Here is a 24,012-nt window from a genome sequence, read left to right as displayed (position 1 = left end):
CAATAAAGGAAAATAGAAAAGAAAAATCAAACAAACAAGTTGTCAAGAGAGGTGGGAAGGAAGAAGACCATCTGATCTTCGATCCGCTATCGTCTTCCTCCTCGATCCCATTTAGATACGTATTCTTACTTCTGCTTTGTTCGTAGATCTCTTGTCTGATCACCGTTTTTTAACATTGCCGGAATCCGACAAAAATGTCGTTGAACATGAAAACGTTTACTCAAGCTCTAGCCAGAACAGCGGCTGTGATCGAGAAGACGGTCCAAACCACAGTACAGGAAGTCACGGGACCGAAGCCACTTCAGGACTACGAGCTTCTCGATCAGATCGGTTCCGCTGGTCCTGGTCTCGCTTGGAAGCTGTACGCAGCTAAAGCGCGTGACACCACGCGTTCTCAGCAGTATCCGACAGTATGCGTCTGGATGCTTGATAAGCGTGCTTTGTCTGAGGCTCGTGTCCGAGCTGGGCTGTCTAAGGCAGCCGAAGACGCGTTTCTTGATCTGATTCGTGCTGATGCAGGGAAGTTGGTGAGGTTGAGGCATCCTGGTGTAGTCCACGTGGTGCAGGCGCTTGATGAGAATAAGAATGCTATGGCTTTGGTTACGGAGCCTCTCTTTGCCTCTGTGGCTAATGCGCTTGGGAATGTGGAGAATGTGGCTAATGTGCCGAAAGATCTGAAGTCAATGGTAACCTTTTTGTGCTCTGTTAGCTTCATGTATCCGTTTTATCATGTTGCTTACTGTCATTGCAACTTAATTTGAGGTCAACCTTGGCTTGGAGACAACTGCTGTAATGAGAGAATGAGTGATTGGTTATTGTTTGCTATAATTGTGTAGGAGATGAGCTTGTTAGAGGTGAAGCATGGTCTGCTCCAGATTTCCGAGACACTGAACTTTCTACACAATAACGCCCAGCTCATCCATCGAGCCATATCTCCCGAGGTTACTTTTTTTTTCTTAAAGGCATGCTTGTTTGTTTTCTTATAAGTTGTTTGTTTATGGTTAATTAACATGTGGAATTGTATTGTAACATCCTTGCAGAATGTTCTTATTACTTCAGCTGGTTCTTGGAAGCTTGCCGGATTTGGTTTTGCTATTTCAGCAGCACAGGCTGGGAATTTGGATAACAGGCAATCATTCCACTATTCTGTGAGTTTAAACTTTGACAATGTTACTAGACTGCTGTACATCTATTTTGTTGTATTCAACTGGACACGTTAGATAACTTTTATATGTATGATGACTGTTGTCTTTTGATATGGAACGTGCAGGAATATGACGTCGAGGATTCGATGCTGCCAGTTCAGCCATCCCTAAATTACACTGGCCCGGAACTGGTGCGCAGCAAAAGTCCTTCAGCTGGAGCTTCGTCGGACATTTTTAGTTTTGGATGCCTTGCCTATCATTTAGTTGCTCGGAAACCGTTGTTAGACTGCAATAACAATGTCAAGATGGTAACTCTAAACCCTTATTTTTGATCTTCAGATATAAGCTCTCATTTGTCGTGTATCATGCATGCTATATGTCTTTGGAGTACTTTCGGTTATCTTGTATAATTGAAATGTTTCTTTAGATCTACGGTTGGTGATGGTTATCTTGAAATTTGTTGCAGTACCTGAACACGTTGAACTATATAACAAATGAATCTTTCTCATCTATACCCTCGGATTTGGTATCTGATTTGCAAAGGATGCTATCAATGAACGAGACCTACAGACCAACAGCATTAGATTTCACAGGTAAGAGGACATATAATTTTGATGAGGTTTCCTGATTTATTGCTAACATTTTTGTCTTGAACCCTTATTCTACAGGATCTAGTTTTTTTCGAAGCGACGCTAGGTTACGTGCTCTCCGTTTTCTTGATCATATGCTTGTACGTATATAAACTTCGAATCTTTTTTCATACAGGCTGTGCGTTGGTGATGGAAAATGTATTTCCACATCTGATAACGTTTTCGGACAATTTTGTCTTTTATTGCAGGAAAGAGATAACATGCAGAAGTCCGAGTTCTTAAAAGCGTTATCAGATATGTGGAAAGATTTTGATTCCCGTGTGTTACGGTATAAGGTAGGTAGTCACTTTAATGGCTGTTTTACTTTTTGTAACTTGATAGAATAATATTTGATGATCAGGTGATTTCTCTTTGCATCAACTAAGCGAACCAGATTTTATCATGTAGGTGCTTCCACCTCTTTGTGCTGAACTTAGGAATTTGGTTTTGCAACCAATCATCTTGCCAATGGTTCTAACTATAGCACAGTCTCAGGTAATTTCAAATTCGGTGAATCAGAGTCCCATAGGTTTCTTCACTAGATTGTTGTGATTTATAGGTGCCATTGGTTTCTAGATAGAACGAGTTTTCCTTCTCACATACTTGTATTGTATACGATCAAAGGTTCTCCCTCAATTGTTTTTACTTGTAATATATAAATGGTATTTTTTGTTAAATAGTTATTTCTCAGCCTGTCATTTTGCACAATTTTTTTGGACTTTTTAGCGATGGTCTTTGATCAATAGAGTCAATATTGGCATTTCACTAAATGCTTAATTGTTGCAATCTGAAAATGACATTTGCAGGATAGGAATGACTTTGAGTTGATAACACTACCAGCTCTTGTTCCTGTTCTGAGTACGGCTTCCGGAGATACATTACTCTTGCTTGTAAAGCATGCAGAGCTTATTACTAACAAGGTGAAGTTGATCAATGTGTATGCATCACTGCATTATGTTTTTCTTACCCTGCACATGTTTATTTCTCCTTAAGTTCTTTTGATTGGATGAAGGATTTTTGTGTTAAGTATGGTTCTCCATAATAGATGACTTGCACTGGTAAACGCAGCACATAATCTCTATATAGTCTTTTGTTCTGTCATAAACATTACTAGCTTCAGTTTTTCTAGTCAGACACATCCTTTTTGATATCTATTTCTGACTTGTGTTTTATCTATGGTAGTCTGGTTGAAAACTTTCATATTGAAGTTCGACTCGCTGCTCTTTGTTTTTGAATACCATTTGTATATATGCATTGAAATCACTATCCCTTATTTTATATTGCTACAGGGTGAGATCCTTACTTGGCATATATTTTTGTTCAACGTTTCAGACTGATAGCGAGCATCTTGTATCGCATGTCCTCCCTTTGCTTCTCCGAGCCTACAATGATAATGATGTCCGCATACAGGAGGAAGTTCTTAAAAGATCCACCTCTGTCGCTAAGCAACTCGATGGTCAGGTGATACTTAATGCTTTGTTCTTATGTTTAACTAAAAGAAATTTTTTATCCAAAAGGGTAAAACTAATTTTGACTTGTGGCCTGCACAGCAGTAGTGTCGCACACATTTAGTCTCTGTGGTCGAGTTGGGCAGAGTATTGTCATTCAACACTAGATAAGTTCTTTTAGTTAATACTTTTCTTTTTCCATCTTGTTTTGCAGGTTGTGAAGGAAGCAATTTTGCCTCGGGTACATGGCTTGGCTCTCAAAACAACAGTTGCTGCGGTATGTTATGACTTGTTTGATTACCTAAGCCTGGTTTTACTTTTAATATTATCAATAGCTGTATAAGAAAGAGAAAGCGGATTTACAGATTCCATTGTTTTATGAAAATTTTGATTTGAATATACTTGGTGTTCAGGTCAGAGTAAATGCTTTGCTCTGCTTAGCAGAGCTGGTTCAAACGCTTGATAAACCTGCTGTTATTGAAATTCTGCAAACAATTCAGCGTTGTACTGCTGTTGATCGCTCTGCGCCTACCCTTATGTGTACCCTTGCCATCGCAAATGCAATTCTCAAACAGGTAGGAAAAATGCTCAAACTTCACCTTCATATTTCAAATTTTGAACCTCTTGACTTCCCTCCTCTTTATATGCGGTAGCATCACTCTTTCTCTGTCATTGTTCTGTAGTATGGAGTTGAATTCACAGCGGAACACGTGCTTACCCTGATAATGCCGCTTCTCACTGCCCAACAACTTAACGTACAGCAGTTCGCCAAGTATATGCTATTTGTCAAAGATATTCTCAGGTATCCAGTACTTTAGGAATAGTGTTTTCATTTCCTTACAACTGCATAGTGTTGTTGTCTTACTATGATCTCTGCTTGTGTTTCTTGCAACAGAAAAATAGAGGAAAAGAGAGGAGTTACAGTGAATGATTCTGGAATCCCAGAGGCGAAATCTCATTCTGCTGCCAATGGAGTCCAGTTTCAGTCGTCGAACCAAACGCCTGAGAAGGTTGCTTCTGCAGCAAAGAGCAGTCCAGCTTGGGATGAAGATTGGGGTTCTCCGAGTAAAGATTCTTCTGTGAGAAATCATGCGTCTTCTCATCAAGTCACAAACGATCAGCTTAACAAATCCTCAAACCAGTCACAGCCTTTGCCAAACAAGTCAACAGCGCCAACCACATGCTCTCCTGTGGACATTGAGTGGCCTCCAAGACAATCGTCAAGCCTCACTGCTCCAGTTATAGCTGATGAGACACAGATAAACACAGGAACATCATCTACTCCGGGTTTTGATGAACTAGATCCTTTTGCTAATTGGCCTCCACGTCCCAACAACGGCACTTCTGTTGCTTCTACTGGTCTCAACAATGGCACCGCATCTGGTTTTGGCAACAATTTAACAGGCGGCACTCCATTCCAGACAGCTAACAATGACAACTGGGCATTCAGCAATGCCTCCTTGTCTTCGCTGCAACCACCCCAGCAAAGACAGGGCCAAGGAGTGTCATCTTTCTCCAGCGGTTCTAACAATAACCAGAAGCCAGCAGACATCAGCTCTATATTCAGTTCAAGCAAAACCGGTCAACCTGCAATGAAACTCGCGCCACCGCCTTCAACAACAATGGGAAGAGGTAGAGGTGGCACCTCAAAGCCCAATGGTTCACAAACATCTTTATTAGATTTATTATGACTAAAGGCTCCCGAGGTTGGTGTTTGGTCGTGCAGTGAAGAGAAGCTTATACACATGGAGAGTGTGCGATGTAAGCATCTTCTTGGATTAGTTCTGTTCACAAATAAACCTTACTACAGCTTCATGTTTTCAGGTTGTTTCCGTCTCTCTCAAATTGTGTAAATTTTGTTCTGTTTGGTTTCTTGCTCTCACCGTTGCTTCTTTGGTCATTCAGCTTCTACGCTATTTTCATGTATATAAAATTGAGTCATCTTTCAAATGGTTTTTGTTTTTGGCAGTTGCAAGATCCGTCATAAATATAAAGTTGAGTGTGGGAGTCAGTCTCTCCACTTGTCTTTTAGAAATAAAATTGCATTAGTAACAAACATGTGATCCTAAAAGTTGATAATATATCAATAATTCAAGTACTTTTTTAACAAGACTTTCATTACAAAACCATTAATAGAAAATTACAAACAAACACAGACGAGTAGTTTGGAGAAGAAACATGGCAAATTGAGTAAAAACACGAACAAGACTCATGACAATGGACAACATACGCCTTAGAAATGCTTATTAGAGAGGCTACTAGAGATGGGCTTAACGAGCACTGGTGGTTCTGAGTTGTCTTCGACCAAACCTTTCTGTGAACCACTCTTGATTGTGTGAAGCAAAGATATGTCCGATCACCAAGCCACATAATACACCAGGTCCATATGCTATTGCAGCTGCTACCCAGTTAAACATATGTTCCTCTGCCTCCGGCGATTCCTCGAGGGGATATGGGACATGGGCTTGGGGACAGATTTCTTCGAGACCGTAGAGTCCAGGGTTGTCCGAGAATGAAGAACAGTTCTGGCTTTGAAACTGTGTGCCACGTGGCACTGGACCACTGAGAAGGTTATGAGAGAAGTTCATGTATGACAGAAATGAAAGCTTACCAAGATCTTGTGGGATTTGACCAGACAACTTGTTATTGGAGAGGTCCAACGTCTCAAGATTTGTCAAATTTGCCAAAGATTGTGGAATATCACTTGTGAATGCGTTGCCTGATAAGTTGAGAAGACGCAATTCCTTCACGAGGCCAATAGATTCAGGGATTTTGCCGTAAAGTCTGTTTCCAGCCAAATTGATGGCTCCGAAGTCTTCTCGGATTTTCTCGTACCTCATTTCCACTCCTTTATTCACGATATCCATCTGTGCTTGGATTGTCAAGACATTCAGTTCGTAGTAATATCTTGTGGTCTTTTTGCGGAAGTCGTAAATTTTGGTAATTCCAAGCCAGTTGGAAAAATAGGAAGGTGGAAGAGTTCCACTTAAGTCGTTATGTGAAAGATCAATGAAGCATATACTCTGAAACCCAATCGACACATTCCGCTGATACAACGGCCCGTAAAACTTGTTTGATCTGAGGCTGAGAACATTTAGTGATTGTAGAGATCCCAACCAAGATGGAAACTTATCCTTGATTCTGTTATATTCCACATTCACAACCTGCAGACCTTCGCAATGAATCAAGGATTTTGGAAGATTTCCCTCCAGATGGTTATGACCAACGTCGATGATAAGCAACTCTGTAGCAGTGGCAAATATATCTGGAAGAATTCCACTGAAACTGTTGTTATGCAAAATAAGGTATTCAAGAGAATCAATGGAGTTCCTTAAACATGGAGGAATGGAGCCGTTGAAGAGATTGTTGGACAAATCTAAATTCCTTAACCCTTTAAGCTTGCAGATCCAATGGGGAAATGATCCTCGGAAATAATTCGAGCTTAGATCCATAAACTCCAGCCACCTCAATCTCCATAGGCAACTTGGTAATTTACCTTCCAAATTGTTATTGGAAAGACCAAGAGAAGACAGGTTGATTAACTTTGATATAGAACAAGGGATTGCCCCACTGAAATTATTGTGGCTAAGACGTAAATCATCAAGGTCGAGAAATTTAGATATGGATTCCGGGATCAGGCCACTGAATGTGTTATGAGAAAGGTCTAGAGAACGAAGCTCAGATGATAATGAAGATGTATTCTTCACAAACTGTATAGATCCCGTGAAATGGTTTTTTCCCAAATCAACACATTGCAACGAGGGAATCGAGAACAAAGAATTAGGGAAAGGCCCATGAAACGAGTTTTCACCAATATCAAACGTCTCCAAGTTGTGGAATCCACTCATGTTAGATGGAAGTGTGGAAGTGAAGTTATTAGAGTGGATGATAAAAGAGGAAAGATTCGTTAAATTGGTGACTGAAATAGGAATGTTACCACATAACTTGTTATATTCAAGCCGAAACCATCTTAGTTCCTTGAGGTTTCCGATGGAAGTTGGAATTTCACCTTCCAAATGATTATACCTAAGTTCAAGATTTAATAGACGAGAAAGGTTTCCTAGTGATGAAGGAATTTCTCCTGTGAGACCATTATACCCAAACGTAAGATATCTTAGTTGGTTTAGATTGCCGATTGAAATCGGAATCTCACCTACCAATTGATTACCATAAAGGTCAACATGAGTGAGACGAGAAAGGTTTCCTAGTGAAGAAGGAATCTCTCCTTGGAGATTGCAATCAATAAGGATTAAATCACGAAGATATTGGAGTTTGAAGAGGCTACTGTTTGGTTTCATAGAGCCGTTAAGATATTTACCAGAAAGGACGAGTGATATAACCTGGCCAGATTTATTATGGCACTCGACTCCCTCCCAAAAACAGCAATCGCTGCTTTTGTTCCACGAACTTGGAAAAGACTTATCAACAGGAAACTCATGCATGAATTCCAACAGAGCATCCCTCTGGTCGTGGCGGCAAAAGTGGAGCCTAGGAGAAGCAAGAGTACTGTGGATTAGGAATGAGAAATAGATGGTAATAATACTAGAAAAACAATAACAATGGTTTCGAGTCATCATCTCTGTTTTTGAGTTTGATGTTGTTAAAGTAATGAGTTATGCTGTTGTATGCTTCACTGGTTCTCTAATTCTCTTATAGAAGGAAGTTATAACCTAGTGTGACTTGGTTAGTCTTGCGTCAACTCGTCGTTGATTGGCCAAGTCTTCGTCAATGAAAAATGCTCTCGTCTCTTTCTCCATCAACCCAAATATCACTTGACGTTTTATTTAAGTTCTGTACCTCTTTTTTTTTCTTTTTCTAAATTCACTGAAAACCCATTCTAAAGATTCATGCATATATTAAAGATTTCATCAAGTCCTCAAAAACCCATTCTAAAGATTCATGTATATGTTTTGTTAAACCCAAAACACTTGTTTCGAGGAGTTATGAGCAATGAATCCATTATATACTCTACCTATAGTCTAGAGTTACTAAACCAGATACAACCGAATGAATTGTGCCACTTTCCACATAGTCACATAGACCCTATGGACTATCAATGTTCACCAAAATTTTGCTTATAGTTTAATTTGTAACCATGTGATTTTGAAATAAAACTATTACATCGGTCAGATAATTAGCCATGCCAAAATTATGCACTGACTATATATTTACACATATAAAAATGAAAATATTAGAAAGAATGGAAAAGCGTGAGTAATATTATAAGGGAGAGGTTTAAATTACATAATTGGCTTAGGTTTTTAGATAAAATAGGTTTGGGCTTAGACTTAGATTTGATAATTTTTGAAGAAATGTCACAGAACCAATCCACAGAATACGCAGGTCCATATATGATTGACGTGTGGGAGAAGCAAGGGTGTTGGGGAAGTGTGAAAAGAAACAGGTCGTAATACGCGTGGATAGTTAATTGTATACAAGAGAAGGAAGACTTTTCAAGCGCAAGTTTAAGATTTGATTCGGAAGAAGTTCCCGTATAATTTTCAAATCAAAATGTTGATTGAATACCACCAAATACGTTTATCCATAGGCGATTGCAGCAGCTACCCATCTCATCCATCGAGCTATATCTCCCCAGGTATGTTTATGTTTAGTTAACATGTGGAGTTGTAACATCCATGCAGAATGTTCTTATTACTACAGCTGGTTCCTGGAAGCTTGCCGGGTTCGGCTTTGCTATTTCAGCAGCACAGGCTGGGAATTTGGATAACATACAGTCATTCCACTATTCTGTGAGTTTAACTGTATACGTTAGATGACTTCCTATGTATGATGATGACTGTTGTCTTTTGATATGGAACGTGCAGGAATATGACGTTGAGGATTCAATGCTGCCAGTCCAGCCATCCCTAAATTACACTGCACCGGAACTGGTGTGCAGCAAAAGTCCTTCGGCTGGAGCTTCCTCGGACATTTTTAGTTTTGGATGCCTTGCCTACCATTTAGTTGCTCGGAAACCGTTGTTAGACTGCAATAACAATGTCAAAATGGTAACTCTGAAACCTGAGCTCGCTATTTCTGATTTCAGATATAAGCTTTCTGATATGTTGTGTCTCATGATATAAGTCTGTATAGTTGAAATGTTTCTTTAGAATTCCCACTGTTGATGATGGCTATCTTGAAATTTCTTGCAGTACCTGAACACGTTGAACTATATAACAAATGAATCTTTCTCTTCTATACCGTCTGACTTGGTATCTGATCTGCAAAGATAGCTAACAATGACAACTGGGCATTCAGCAATGCCTCATTGTCTTCGCTGCAACCACCCCAGCAAAGACAGGGCAAAGGAGTGTCATCTTTCTCCAGCGGTTCTAACAATAACCAAAAGCCAGCAGACATCAGCTCTATATTCAGTTCAAGCAAAACCGGGCAGCCTGCAATGAAACTTGCGCCACCGCCTTCGACAGCAATGGGAAGAGGAAGGGGAAGAGGTAGAGGTGGAACCTCAAAGCCCAATGGTTCACAAACATCCCTACTGGATCTACTATGACTAAAGGCTCCCGAGGTTGGTGTTTGGTACACATGGAGAGTGCGTGATGTGCTCTGTGACAGAGAAAAAAATTACAGAAAATTGGAGATGTTATGTAAACATCTTCCCGGATTAGTTTGACAGATAAACCTTACTACAAGCTTTCATGTTTTCAGGTTGTTTCCGTCTCTCTCAAGTTGTGTAAATTTTGTTTTGTTCCCGGCAGTTGCGCAATTTTCATGTATACGGGTTTCCCTTAAATATAAATGTGACACCCGTCACCTCCTATCTGGAGAACAGCGTGCCACCAACAATATCTCATAGCATAATAACCCATATACATGACTCCACTCACCCTAAGCCCAAATAAAAATCCGAAATAAAGCCCAGTAGCACCAATCCATCCAAATATCATATACTCGTCAGTCTCACCTGCATGGGGGCAAATGAGGGGTGAGTAACAGGTGAGTTACCCAGTGAGGTATGGGGATACTAAACCCGAAGTCCATGGACCCGGACAGAGCACTCCGAATAAATATAATTTAATCCTAACACGTTGCAAAACACGGTACCTAAAGTACCCAGAGATCAAACAAGCTGCCCACTAACAGGCCAAAACACCACCGAATATGTGCTCGGTAACACACGCCCGTAGACGATTTATCGACCTCCACGCCTTGGCACAACAGGTCGACTACGCTGTGCCGCAGCAAACACCACACCCAATGTACTGTCTCCAGCCGAAATATCCATAGTCGGCTATCAACCAAATCACACCAATATACTATATATATATATATATATATATATATTATCAATTACAAATGAACAAACATTGTTGAATCATCTAACACCCTAGTTCCGGTTAAGCAAAGAACCTAAAACTAAGCAAAACAATGACAGACTCAATTTCACGCAAACGGAAACACATTAGAAATAAATTATACTTATTCGAGGTCCTAAGCCGTGTAAGAGAAGCTCGGGAAAAGACCCTCACCTTTGCCACGGGTTCTTCAGAAAAACCTGAGAAACACCGAATGGACTTTTCTGGCTCTAAAATAACAACTCCGGAGCTTTCTGAAAATAGACGAATGTGAGGATTTGGGTAGACCTGAACCCTCGAGAAAACAGACGAATAACTCAAGAACTGACCGTTAAACTTTCAATCCCTCCGGTAAGAATGTAGTCCTATATGTCCCTTGTCCGTAGCCACCGGGTTTACTCCGATCGGCCACCATTTGATCAACCAAAATGGCTTCACCTGCAGGCTGGTCGCATACGAAGACTGCAGCAATACCTCTCGCGAGAACAAACACAACTTTCAGAAAATAACTCGGAATGACAATCCGCTTCTTGGAGATGATAGATAAAAGAGTGAACTACTTACTGACAAATTTCCATACTGAAAGCTTCTGTTTTGGTCGACCGTTTCGCCTTTACGCTGGGACTGGTCGGAACTGTCTCTGCACCACAACAGCTTAAGTTTATTCTTGGCCAGGAAGCAACGTCAATAACTTTTGTTGTACAACTCCGATCTCGATTCCGTTTGCTGCTACAGATTCCTGGAAATGAGATCTATCCAAAGAGCCTTGGTTCAAAGGCTAAAGTCTCCTGAATCGATCTAGGATGACGGCGCAAGGAACTCCTTTCTCTGGCGTGAAGGAAAGGACAATAGGAGTGTGTACTTGAAGACGTGATGAAGAGGGAGAAGACGTGATGGAGATTAATGGAGGCGGTTCTCGATGCACTCTCCTTTCCATTTTCTTTTGATTGCTAGGTTAAGAAATATGATATATATAATGCTTTGGTTTACCAATGGTCTGATTCAATTAAAATCAATACAAAACCAACATTTAGAGAACCGGGTCGTTACAATAAAACTGAATTATCTTTCAAATGTCCGCATCTCTCCATTGCTTTTTTTAAGAAATAAATCGTTATGGCCCATGACTGACGTGTGGGGTAAGCAACCTTCTTAGTGTAGGGTAAAGTGTGAAAAAAAAAAAAGAGAAATCCAGTGAAACACAGTAGGACAGAGTAAGTTCTGTATTTAAGAAAAAGAAGTTTTATTGGGCTATGTAAACACAATTCCTATGAAAAAAAATTGATTGGAATGTTCTTGTTGCAGAGGTCAGAGTATGAATGTTACAGAAAATTCAAGTTGACTTGTGTTTCGAATGTCGGAATCTCACTCTGTCTTTTAGAAATAAAATTGTACGAGTAACTAACTTGTGACCCTAAAAGTTTGAAGATTTGAGTAGGAGGAAATTCACGTGTACATTTTCAAGCCAAGATACATTAAATACCACCAACATGTTTATTACAAAACTATTACAGAGAAAATTACAAACAAACACAAACAACTGAAGAAGTCTTTTGAAGGACACACACCTAAAGAATTCAGTACAAATACGAAGAAGATGTTGGACTACATGAGTCTTAGAAATGCTTATTAGAGAGACTACAAGAGATGGACTTAACGAGCACTTGTGACGACTCTCATTTTTCTTGGACCAAACTTTTCTGTAAACCATTCTTGATTGTGTGAAGTGAAGATATGTCCCATAACCAATCCACAGAACAAACCAGGTCCAAAGGCTATTCCAGCTGCAATCCAGCTGAACATTTTTTCCTCTGCCTCTAACAATTCCTCAGATTGATGTGATGCAGGATTGGGGACATGGCTTACTTGACATATTTCTTCAAGTCCGAAGAGTCCAGGATTGTCCACGAAGGAAGAGCATTTTTGCCTTTGGAACTGTGTGCCTTGTGGAACTGGACCTTGAAGAAGGTTATAAGAGAAGTTCATGTATGCCAGAAAGGAGAGTTGACCAAGATCTTGAGGTATTTGACCTGATAACTTATTTCTAGAGAGGTCTAGCGTTTCGAGGTTTGTCAAATTTGCCAAGTATCGTGGGATATGGCTTGTGAATGCATTCCATGACAAGTTGAGAAGACGCAATTCCTTCAAAAAGCCAATCGATTCAGGGATTTTGCCATTAAGTTTGTTTCCAGAAAAATCAATGGCTCTGAAGCCGTGATTGATACGCTCAAACCTCATATCTACTCCTTTATTCACCATTTCCATGGACTGATACATAAATTGATCATTGGAAAAATTTACCATGTACTCCTCCTCCTCACTTTCTTCGGTTGACGTGGTCATTCCACGCCAGTTCAAAAAATAATAATGTGGAAGAGTTCCAGTGAAGTCATTGTCTGATATATCAATGACTCTCAAACTCTGAAACCCAATATACATGTGGTCATGATACAATAATGGCCCGTAGAACTCGTTAGATCTGAGGATGAGAACTTGTAATGATGGTAGAGATCCCAATAACGATGGAAACTTGTCCTTGATTATGTTGCCTTCCACGTTCACAAATCGCAGAGATTTGCAATTGAGCAATGACTTTGGAAACTTCCCTTCTAGATTGTTGTGACTAACGTCCAATGATTCGAACTTGGTAGCATTGACAAATATATTTGGAAGAGTTCCATTGAATTTGTTGTTCTCCAGAAATAGCTCTGTTAAAGAACCATTAAGGTTGCTTAAACATTGAGGAATCGAGCCGCTGAAGAAATTTTTGGACAAATCTAAATAGGATAACCCTTTAAGCTTGCAGATCCAAAGGGGAAATGATCCTCGGAAATAATTCGAGCTTAGATCCATAAACACCTGCCACCTCAATCTCCATATAGAACAAGGGATTGCCCCACTGAAATTATTGTGGCTAAGACGTAACTCTTCAAGGTCGAGAAATTTAGACATGGATTCCGGGATCAGGCCATTGAATGTGTTATGAGAAAGGTCTAGATAACGAAGCTCAGATGATAACGAAGATGTATTCTTCACAAACTGTATAGGTCCCGTGAAATGGTTTTTTCCCAAATCTACCGATTGCAGCGAGGGAATCGAGAACAAAGAATTAGGGAAAGGCCCGTGAAACGAGTTTTCACTAATATCAAACATCTCCAAGTTGTGGAAACCACTCATGTTTGATGGAAGCGTGGAAGTGAAGTTATTAGAGCCGATGACAAAATAGGAAAGCTTCGTTAAATTAGTGACTGAAATCGGAATATTACCACATAACTTGTTATAGCTCAGCCAAATCAATCTTAGTTCCTTGAGGTTTCCGATGGAAGTTGGAATTTCACCCACCAGATGATTATGCTGAAGTTCAAGACTTAATAGAAGAGAAAGGTTTCCTAGTGCAGAAGGAATTTCTCCTGTGAGATCATTATACCCAAGCTTAAGATATCTTAGTTGGTTTAGATTGCCGATTTCAATCGGAATCTCACCTACCAATTGATTAAAAGAAAGGTCAACTTGAGTGAGACGAGAAAGGTTTCCTAGTGAAGAAGGAATCTCTCCTTGGAGATTGCAATTCATAAGGCTTAAATCACGAAGATAGTGGAGTTTAAAAAGGTTACTGTTTGTTTTCATAGAGCCGTTAAGAGATTTACCAGAAAGGTGGAGTGATATAACCTGGCCAGATCTATTATCGCACTCGACTCCGTCCCAAAAACAACAATCGCTGCTTTTGTTCCACGAACTTGGAAAAGACTTGGTAGTAGGAAACTCATGCATGAATTCCAAAAGAGCATCCCTCTGGTCGTGGCGGCAAAAGTTGAGCGTAGGAGAAGCAAGACTGTGGATTGCAATGGAGACAAAGATGGTAATAATACTAGAAAAGCAATAACAATGGTTTCGAATCATCATGTCTCTTTTTGAGTTTGTGTTGTAAAAGCAATGAGTTATGCTGTTGTATGCTTCACTGGTTCTCTAATTCTCTTATAGAAGGAAGTTATAACCTAGTGTGACTTGGTTAGTCTTGCGTCAAGTCGTCGTTGATTGGCCAAGTCTTCATCTTTATTTTAATCAAAGTTTTTGGTTCTTTGTAAGAAGAAGGATTGCATGAGAAACTCTAGTCTTTAGTGGGTCTGTCACTTGGCAAGTCTTGCGTCAACTTGTCGGTTTCATTTTACTTTTTTAAGGGTTTAGCCCGTGACAAATAAAAAGAATATGAAATGGTATAAATTATTATGAAATTTAATAGAATTGAAACAGCATTTTATTTATTTCAAAACGTTTTTGGTTTATAATTTTTCAAATGAAAGTTATTTTTTTTAAGAATAATATAGAATATTATGAAATGGTATATGACAAACTTGCATAAAGTGCTTGAAACTCTCCTTTAGCTATGTACTATGTTGGCACTTCGATTCCAATTTGGATTCCCGAATTGACTTCGATCATATAGTATAAATTTTTTATTATTTATTTGTTGTCAAAGAAAATTATGAAATGAAATGGAATATTCGTTCTATTTTTAATTGTAATTGGTGATAATTTTTAGAATATACATGAGTTAATTATTCAAAAAAAATTATTCTAAAAAATGTATTCCAGTTGCACTCTAAGTCTCTTCCTTCTAGTCGATTAATTGGACCATAAACTCAATTCGATCCTCTCCACAATATATCTCAACGAATAATTTAATGTTTTTTTCTTTTCATTTGATTTTATCGTTGGCTATATGAATAATAAAAACAAAATCAAATAAACATATTATTGGAGTCTACTAGAACACCTCCATATTATAGTTTCATGCAAACCCTTTACCTTTTACGGGGAAAATGTAAAATAATATACGATATTCGAGTTCTATTAGTGACATCAAATGATCACAGTTGCTAAGTTGTAACACATTTATTCTTTCATCACGCGTCTGCCTGAAACCTTAGTAGATATATTTATATACCCACAATATTGCGTCATTTCATAAATACAAAGTTTGCTTTATTTATTTTTTACTGTCGGCAACTCCATTGTATTTACAAATGTCACGAACTTATATGTCGGTAAGTTGACGTGAGCGACCCTAGAAGTTAATGTGTATCATCACTATTTGTATCAGTGGCGGAAAATTGCTCCTTCAAACTCCTGTCAGAATCAGAGGAGCTGTATTTTATAGCACTCTCTTGTGAGATTGGAAATGAAAGCCCCGCACTACTAATTATACATATAAACCATTACGGTTTAATACAAGTGAAACACGAGTGGATGGTGATATCTGTGTATAAGAGAAGGGAAGACTTTTCACTAGGCTACCGCAAATTTAAGATATGACCCGGAGGAAGTTCCCGTATTACATTTTCAAAAGATACATATTTTGAATATCACTAAATAGTGTCACAAACATTAAATAGAAAATTACAAACAAACTCAAACTACTCTTTGGAGGACACGCCTACAAATTTCAGCACAAATACAAAAAAAATACATTGGACAATATATTCCTTAGAAATGCTTATTGCAAGTGGGTGACTTTGAGTTTTCTTGGACCAAAATTTTTTGTGAACCATTATTGATTGTGTGAAGTGAAGATATGCCCCATAACCAATCCACATAATAAACCAGGTCCATAGGCTATTGCAGCTGCAATCCAGTTGAACACTTGTTCCTCTGCCTCTGACAGTTCCTCAGATTGATGGGAGGTAGGATTGGGGACATGGGTTTGTTGACATATTTCTTCGAGCCCGAAGAGTCCAGGATTGTCCAGGAACGAAGAGCATGTTTGCCTTTGGAATTGTGTGCCTCGTGGAACTGGACCTTCGAGAAGGTTATGGGAGAAGTTCATGTATGATAGAAATGAGAGGTTACCAAGATCTTGAGGTATTTGACCTGACAAGTTATTACTAGAGAGGTCCAATGTCTCAAGATTTTTCAAATTTGACATGCATCGTGGGATATCATTTCTGAAATTGTTGTTTGACAAATTGAGAAGTCGTAGTTTCTTTAAGCAGCTAATGGATTCAGGAATTTCGCCAGAAATTCTATTTCCAGAAAAATTAATGGCTCTGAAGTCTTTTAGGATCCGCTCAAAATTCATTTCAACTCCTTTATTCACCATTTCCATCGAGTGATAAACAGATTCATAATAAATAGTATGATAAGTGTTCCAAGGTGTTGTATAACCAATGCTGGCAAAATAGTACTGGTCTATTTCTTCGCTTGATGTGGTCATTTCACGCCAGTTGGAAAAATAGTGAGATGGGAGAGTTCCAGTGAATTCGTTGTGCGAAACATCAATAACCTTTAAACTCTGAAACCCAATGGACATGTGGCGATGATACAACGGCCCATAGAACTCGTTTGATCTGAGGATGAGAACATTTAGTGATGGCAAAGATCCCAACCAAAACGGAAACTCGTCTTTGATTTTGTTGTTTTCCACATTCACAATTTGCAAAGCTTTGCAAATGATCAAGGACTTTGGAAAACTTCCCTCTAGATGGTTGCGACTAACATCGAATGATTGTAACTCGGTAGCATCGGCAAATATATCTGGAATAATTCCACTGAAACTGTTGTTACGAAGAATAAGGTCTATAAGAGAAACAGTAGAATTCCTTAAGCACGGAGGAATCGACCCGTTGAAGAGATTGTTAGACAAATCTAATAAGCTTAGCTTTTTGAGCTTGCATATCCAATGGGGGAATGGTCCTTGGAATGAATTTGAACTCAAATCCAACATTTGAATAAGTGGGTCTTTTGAAGGGTTTGCAAAACTGCTGAAATAATTGTGAGAAAGTGTCACAGCTATCAATCTCCATAAGAAACCTGGTACTCGACCTTTCAACATGTTGTTGGAAAGATGCAAATCTGTGAGGTTGGCTAACTTTGATAGAGATCTAGGGATTGACCCGCTGAAATTATTGTGGTTAAGATATATTTGGCTGAGGTGCAGAAATTTTGATATGGATTCCGGGATTGGGCCATCGAATCTATTATTGGCAAGGTTTAGAAACTGAAGCTTAGATGATAGTGAAGATGTATTTGGAAATTCAAAAGGTCCTGTGAACTGATTTCGTCCCAAATCAACAGACTCTAACAAAGGATTCAAGAACAAGGACTTAGGAAAAGGTCCAAAAAATGAGTTTTCATTGATATTGAAATACTCCAAATTGATGAATTCACTCATGTTTACTGGAAGCGTGGATGTGAAGTTATTAAAGTTGAGGCCAAAAAAGGAAAGCTTCGTTAAATTGGCAAAAATAATAGGAAAATTGCCACTTAACTTGTTGCCACCAAGGGACAAAACCCTTAGCTCATTTAAATTTCCTATGGAAACCGGAACTTCACCTACCAAATGATTATCCCAAAGATCAAGTTCAACGAGACGAGAAAGGTTTCCTAGTGAAGAAGGAATCTCTCCTTGAAGATTACAATCCATGAGGTTTAGGTGACGAAGAGATCGGAGTCTAAAGAGACTATTATTAGTTTTTAAAGAGCTGTTGAGAAGAGTGTAAGAAAGGTCGAGTGATATCACCTGTCCAGATCTAGGATTGCATGTGACACCTTCCCAAAAACAGCAATCACTGCTCTTATTCCATGTGTAACTCTCACCAGTTGGAAACTCGGCTATGAATTCCAAAAGAGCATCCCTCTGGTCCTGCTTGTGTAGAGAAACGACCTTGGCTGTTTCTTGTAACAAGTAAATCGACACAACAATATGTTGGGCGAGTCCTCTCCAAACCGGAGACAAACTCTATATCACTATGAATCGAAAACGTTACAAGCTTCGCACTAGTTGCGTGTTCTATGCTTTAGAGAGTTTTATGTTTCTGTGTCTTACAACTTTGAGTAGAGACCTCTATTTATACTAGACCTAATCATGTTAATCCTTGTTGTATAAGGAATAACATATATCCTAAAGCTATAAGGAATACTTAGACTTAACCCATATTCTTTATGTCTTGTTTCAGGTCTAAAACCGAAGCCCATAAGCAGCCCACCAGATGGCCCAAGAGACACAAGCCTCACATTCTCCACCTTGACTCTTTGGCCTCACTATCGACTTCTCCGTCTCTCTCTCTTTCTCCTTTGGCGACCAGAAGCTTCGACGAGCTCACCGCTTCGTCTTCTCCGACGATCGTCTGTTCCTTGACGCCGTCGTCACCGGAGATGCATGCTTCTCTCCGATCCTTGCTCCTCGCCCTTGCTGTAATCTCTCTCTCCTTCGATTCCCCGTGACCAAGACAATATCCTGACTTCATCGCCGCTCGTCTTCACCGGCGATTGCTCTCACCGCCTCTGCCATTGAAATCCCAGGTTCTGTTCGTTCTTCTTCTGTCTGTTTCCTTAGACATTTGAATAAACCCTAACCTTTTGATTTCAATTTCTTCCAGATTGCCCCTTCGATGAATCTGGCCACATCCTTTGACTTTCGTGACTCTCCGGTAGCAAAATTCCTTTTGCTTACCTCACGACATGTACGAGATCAAACCAGAATTGTCAAAATCCAAAGGTAACTCCTTTTGTTTTTGACTTCTTTTGCTTCCTTAAGAACGTGTCTTAAGCTCACCCTGTAATGGAAGTTTTTTTTTTTTTTTTTTTTTTTTTTTTTTTTTTTTTTTTTTTTCTGAATAATTAAACATATCTCCTTGTTTAATGTTACAGCTCATGGTGTTGACGTCTCTTCACCATCGTTACTTCCGTAAGGTAATCAAATTGAATTGTTTTTTCAATTTTTCCAAGAGCTTTGAACTTGTGAATTAATAATTTTTTTTTTTTCGTTCACAACTGTGTTGCAGACGTTTCCTTGCCACAACCCCACGTCTTCAGGTAGAGCTTCTGATTCTTCTCTTTATAATGATTTTTCCCAGCTTCTGTTTGAAGTTTAACCTCTGCATAAAAGATTCTTTGACTAGTATTTCCTGAATAATTTTTGCAGATTCTTTTCATAGACAGCTTCTGTCTACACCCATCATTCTTCAAAGGTAATCTTCTACACTCAAATTCATCTTCTTCCTGAGCTTTTTTAATAACCCTGTCGAACCATCAGTTTACTTTTCCTGAAACTGATATTTTCTTTTGTGGCTTTTCCGCGAGGTGATCAACTCGACAGCATTGTCACCTGCAGCCACACGAGACCTTCTAAGGCAGAACCTTGAGGATCTCCAAGCATGTCTCGAACTTCTGTCCAGGTACACACTTAGTTAGAAAATCTGCAGGGTTGATAGATGTGTGAATCTTGTGAACCGTAACATCGCCAGCCTCAATTACGTCTCTCATAAAGTGTAGTCTAGTATCTATATGCTTAGTCCTTTCATGGAATCCTCCATTCTTAGCTAAGTGTATAGCACTCTGTGAATCTGAAAACACTCTCACATCATCTTGCTTGAATCCCAATTCACTAACAAACCCCTTAAGCCATAATGCTTCTTTAAAAGCTTCGGCTAATGCCATGTATTCTGATTCTGTCGTTGATAGTGCGACAATATGTTGGAGACCTGATCTCCAGCTTATTGTGTTGCCTCCGACTTGAAACACATATCCTGTCACGGATCTTCTTCTGTCCAAATCGGTTGCGTAGTCTGCGTCACAGAATCCTCGTACTTTGAAATCTTCTCCTTTAGTAAACAATAGATCTGAATCTAGAGCTCCTTTAAGATATCTCATCACCCACTTAACAGCTTCCCAGTGTATTCTTCCTGGCTTGCTCATATAACGGCTGATTAAGCCCACTGCGAAACATAAGCCTGGTCTAGATCCCACCATTGCATACATTAAACTTCCAACGGCTGATGCGTATGGAATCACATTCATGAACCTTGCTTCCTCGTGCTCTTCTTTTTGTGTCAAACTTTTAAGCTTGAATTGTGGTCCGATAGGAGTAACCACAGCTTTGCTCTCTGCCATGTTAAAAGTTTCCAGCACCTTCTGTAGATACTTCCCTTGTGATAGTTTTAGAGTTCCTTTCTTCCTGTCTCTAATAATATCCATTCCAAGTATTCTTGAAGCTGCTCCAAGGTCCTTCATCTCAAACTCTCTCTTCAAGCTATCTTTGATTCTTTTAATTTCTTTAGAATCCTTAGATGCTATGAGCATGTCATCAACATAGATCAAGAGATAAACCATATGAGATGAGTCTGAACCTTTCATGTAGACACAAGGATCATATGCACTTCTTTCGAAGCCTTGTTGTTTCATGAAGCTATCAAATCTCCTATTCCACTGTCTTGGTGACTGTTTTAATCCGTAAAGGGATTTCAACAGGAGACAAACTTGATCTTCTTTTCCCTCCTCAACGAAACCTTCTGGCTGTGCCATATAAATCTCTTCGTCTAACGTTCCGTACAGGAAAGCCGTTTTCACGTCTAGTTGTTCCAAATCAAGATCATAATTTGCAACAAGTGACAGCATAATTCTAATCGACACGTGTTTCACCACTGGTGCAAACACCTCTGTGTAGTCGATCCCTTCAACTTGTGAAAACCCTTTAGCTACTAATCTAGCTTTGTATCTCGGCTTCTCTACTCCAGGAATGCCTTCTTTCAGCTTGAAAACCCACTTGCTGCCAATAATCTTCTTTTTCTCTGGTTTCTCAACCAGTTTCCAAGTCTGATTTTTCTCCAACGAATCCATCTCTTCTTGCATTCCCTCGTTCCATAACTTCCAGCTCTTACTCCTTCTTGCTTCCAAATAGGATTTCGGCTCATCCTTATTTATTTCTTCTGCTGTAGCTAGAGCATAAGCCACGCAATCTGAATCATCAAACCTAGAAGGTTTCTTTACTTCTCTCCTGATTCTATCTCTAGCAAGAATGTAGTTGTCTAGATTTTCCTGTTGAGTTCCCACAACTTCTTCACTTTCTGAGCTTGAAGATTCAGGTTCCGAGTTTTCTGATGCTGGAGAAACTCCACCTTGAACTGTATCCTCTGTTTCAGTGTCTGTAGTTGTGTTTGAAGGTCCTTGAATCAGCACAGGATTGAACGTTACCTTTTTTGTTTTCCTCTTCTTCTCGCTGACTCCTTTAATGTCTTTAAACATCTCTTCCTCATTGAAAATCACGTTTCTGCTCACTGTACATCTTAGTTCTTCTGGTAACCAAACTCGATAACCTTTAGTCCCGTCTGGATATCCCATGAAAACTCCTTTCATCGCCCTTGGACTGGTTTTGGCTTGAGTCACGTGAACATAAGCTGTACACCCGAACTTCCTTAGGTGATTTAAGTCTGTTTTGGTTCCAGACCACACCTCTGCCGGTAGTTTGAAGTTAATAGCTGTACTGGGAGATCGATTGATTAAGTAGACAGCTGTAGAAGCCGCTTCTGCCCAGAACTTTTGCTCTAAGCCTGCCTCTGTCAACATACATCTCACCTTCTCCATAATCGTACGGTTCATGCGTTCTGATACTCCGTTTTGCTGTGGAGTATAGACGCATGTTCTGTGTCTTTTAATCCCTGCTTCTTTACACAATGTGTCCATCTGTGTATTGCAGAACTCTAATCCGTTATCCGTCCTAAGACACTTCACCTTCTTTCCTGTCTCAGTTTCCACGCATGTTTTCCATTCCTTGAAGTTTTGAAACACTTCATTTTTTGATTTTAGGAAATAGATCCAAACTTTCCTAGAAAAATCATCAATGAATGTAACAAAGTAGAAACATCCTCCGAGACTCTCTACCACCGAAGGTGAACCCCATAAATCTGAATGGATGTACTCTAGGACTTCCTTAGACGTGTGCTTGCCTTTTGGAAAGCTTAGCTTGTGTGCTTTACCCAAAACGCAATTCTCGCAAAACTCTAACGTCTTCACATCCTTTGCGTTTAAATATCCGTCTTTGACTAAAATATTCATGCCCTTTAGACTCATATGTCCAAGCCTAGAGTGCCACCTTTTAGTCAAATCGATATCAGGCCTTGCGACTGCAGCTTCACCATCCAATACTGTCCCTTGTAAGTAGTACAGACCATCACAGTATTTTCCAGAAATAACCTTCTTATCTCCTTTGTAAAACTGCACCATGAAGTCTTTGCCTTCGTATCTGCATCCCATCTTCTCCAATAAACCGTAGGAGATAAGGTTTCTGCCCATTGTAGGCATGTAACGAACATCAGTGAGAATCACGCTTGATCCATCATCATTCATGATCCTGATTTTCCCGATCCCTTTAATCTCGCTGATAGTGTTATTTCCCATCAAAACCTTTCCTCCTTCTATGTCTTCAAGATCAAATAAGACATCTTTATTTGGGGTGATATGAAATGTACAGCCAGAATCAAGTACCCACTCGTCCTTAGTAGCTTGCTGGCTAGCCACTAATACCAATGGTTCCTCCTTCTCTTCTGCTATGTTGACCGAATTTGATGGCTTCTTTCTTTCTGGACACTGCTTTTTAAAATGTCCTTCCTTGCCACACGTCCAACATTCTTTAGAGAACTTAGGTCTTGATTTTGATCTGTTATTGCTTTTAGATCTAGCTCTCCAAGTTTTATCGCTCTTCTTCTCCCCTCTGCCTCTGTTGTCGCCAGCAAACAACCCCTCCGAGTTACCTTTGGACTTGTTGAGAAGTCCCTTCTCTCTTAATTCTACTTCCTTAGAATAAGCTGAGCTTGTAACATCACGAACCGTTAAAATCTCTTTGCCGCTGCCGTATTTTAATGCATCAACGAGAGACTCGTATTGCTTGGGCAAGCTGGTTAAGATCTGAATTGCTTGATCTTCTTCACTGATCTTGATATCCAGACTTGCTAGATCAGCCACAAGTTTCAGAAACACATCCATATTTTCCTCAATGGACTTGTGCTCTTCCATTCTAAAACCTGCATATCTCTGCTTCATGTAGATTCGATTGGGTAATGTCTTGGTCTGATACTCAGCTTCTAGAGCCTTCCACATAGCCAGTGCTGTAGGCTCTTGCATAACCTTGCGTAGAATAAGGTCAGATAGACACAAACTGATCAGATTCTTTACACGCAATTCCCGGTCTTGCTCCTTAGGATCAGGTTTTTCATCTTTCTGTTCTTCACCTTCATCATCCGTAGAAGGAGTTTTCTCCTTAAGAACAGACCCCAAACCAAAGATCTCTAGCTGACACAGCATCTTATATTTCCATAGACCAAAATCACCTTTGCCATCGAATTTTTCCACTTCAAATTTCTTTGAAATTGCTTCCATCTTTCTTATAACCTGTAAACTTATTTTCCTTTGTTTGCAGGTTGCTGTAACACGCCGTAGTCTTCAAGCTTCAATCACCAACGAGCTGAGTCTTCTTCTCCGCACCAGATAAGAATTCTCCTTGCTTGTTTATTGAATCTTGCCCTCGAATCTCTGTAACTAGGATCTCTGTTTAGCCTAAGCTCTGATACCACTTGTCGAGAAACGACCTTGGCTGTTTCTTGTAACAAGTAAATCGACACAACAATATGTTGGGCGAGTCCTCTCCAAACCGGAGACAAACTCTATATCACTATGAATCGAAAACGTTACAAGCTTCGCACTAGTT

The 24,012-nt window shown here is 39.6% G+C and overlaps 4 protein-coding genes across 5 annotated transcripts; 1 reads left to right on the top strand and 3 right to left on the bottom strand.

Moving 5' to 3' along the window:
• The first annotated feature begins 13 nt into the window (after positions 1 to 13).
• LOC103831663 (SCY1-like protein 2) lies at positions 14 to 5,190 on the top strand. Its single transcript, XM_009107562.3, has 14 exons — positions 14 to 686; positions 837 to 941; positions 1,041 to 1,148; positions 1,271 to 1,453; positions 1,612 to 1,738; positions 1,814 to 1,875; positions 1,984 to 2,070; positions 2,183 to 2,269; positions 2,581 to 2,694; positions 3,107 to 3,235; positions 3,437 to 3,499; positions 3,636 to 3,797; positions 3,906 to 4,024; positions 4,118 to 5,190. The coding sequence occupies exons 1-14, from the start codon at positions 195 to 197 to the stop codon at positions 4,911 to 4,913; spliced, it is 2,634 nt and encodes an 877-aa protein (XP_009105810.1). The 5' UTR covers positions 14 to 194; the 3' UTR covers positions 4,914 to 5,190.
• Positions 5,191 to 5,288: 98 nt separating this feature from the next.
• On the bottom strand, positions 5,289 to 8,105 carry LOC103832255 (receptor-like protein 11). 2 transcript variants are annotated; one of them, XM_033274315.1, is made up of 2 exons: positions 7,332 to 8,105; positions 5,289 to 7,259 (listed from the first exon to the last, which is right to left on the bottom strand). In XM_033274315.1, the coding sequence occupies exons 1-2, from the start codon at positions 7,797 to 7,799 to the stop codon at positions 5,493 to 5,495; spliced, it is 2,235 nt and encodes a 744-aa protein (XP_033130206.1). In that variant the 5' UTR covers positions 7,800 to 8,105; the 3' UTR covers positions 5,289 to 5,492. The 2 variants fall into 2 exon arrangements, with proteins under 2 accessions (XP_033130206.1, XP_009106478.1); XM_009108230.3 differs by having other exon boundaries at positions 5,289 to 8,101.
• Positions 8,106 to 11,970: 3,865 nt separating this feature from the next.
• On the bottom strand, positions 11,971 to 14,453 carry LOC103831661 (receptor-like protein 11). Its single transcript, XM_009107560.3, has one exon. The coding sequence runs from the start codon at positions 14,436 to 14,438 to the stop codon at positions 12,189 to 12,191; it is 2,250 nt and encodes a 749-aa protein (XP_009105808.2). The 5' UTR covers positions 14,439 to 14,453; the 3' UTR covers positions 11,971 to 12,188.
• Positions 14,454 to 15,645: 1,192 nt separating this feature from the next.
• LOC103832254 (retrovirus-related Pol polyprotein from transposon TNT 1-94) lies at positions 15,646 to 23,684 on the bottom strand. Its single transcript, XM_033276043.1, has 2 exons — positions 20,015 to 23,684; positions 15,646 to 16,934 (listed from the first exon to the last, which is right to left on the bottom strand). Exons 1-2 carry the CDS (start codon positions 23,682 to 23,684, stop codon positions 16,084 to 16,086), a joined length of 4,521 nt encoding a protein of 1,506 aa, XP_033131934.1. The 3' UTR covers positions 15,646 to 16,083.
• Positions 23,685 to 24,012: the final 328 nt, after the last annotated feature.

Source organism: Brassica rapa, chromosome A07 (assembly GCF_000309985.2).
Source record: "Brassica rapa cultivar Chiifu-401-42 chromosome A07, CAAS_Brap_v3.01, whole genome shotgun sequence".
Classification (NCBI taxonomy): Eukaryota; Viridiplantae; Streptophyta; class Magnoliopsida; order Brassicales; family Brassicaceae; genus Brassica; species Brassica rapa.
This window is presented reverse-complemented; position numbering and strand designations above follow the sequence as displayed.

What these genes read in the sequence shown, in the direction of transcription:
- LOC103831663 (XM_009107562.3), top strand. Translation starts at nt 195, where the DNA reads ATGTCGTTGAACATGAAAACGTTTACTCAAGCTCTAGCCAGAACAGCG. An exon ending in TAACTATAGCACAGTCTCAG is followed by an intron (nt 2,270 to 2,580) that starts GTAATTTCAAAT and finishes TGACATTTGCAG; the next exon opens with GATAGGAATGACTTTGAGTT. An exon ending in CAGAGCTTATTACTAACAAG is followed by an intron (nt 2,695 to 3,106) that starts GTGAAGTTGATC and finishes TCAACGTTTCAG; the next exon opens with ACTGATAGCGAGCATCTTGT.
- LOC103832255 (XM_009108230.3), bottom strand. Translation starts at nt 7,799, where the DNA reads ATGATGACTCGAAACCATTGTTATTGTTTTTCTAGTATTATTACCATC.
- LOC103831661 (XM_009107560.3), bottom strand. Translation starts at nt 14,438, where the DNA reads ATGATGATTCGAAACCATTGTTATTGCTTTTCTAGTATTATTACCATC.
- LOC103832254 (XM_033276043.1), bottom strand. Translation starts at nt 23,684, where the DNA reads ATGGAAGCAATTTCAAAGAAATTTGAAGTGGAAAAATTCGATGGCAAA. An exon ending in CACAATAAGCTGGAGATCAG is followed by an intron (nt 16,935 to 20,014) that starts GTCTCCAACATA and finishes ACAAAATCAAAG; the next exon opens with ACGAGTTTCCGTTTTGGTTG.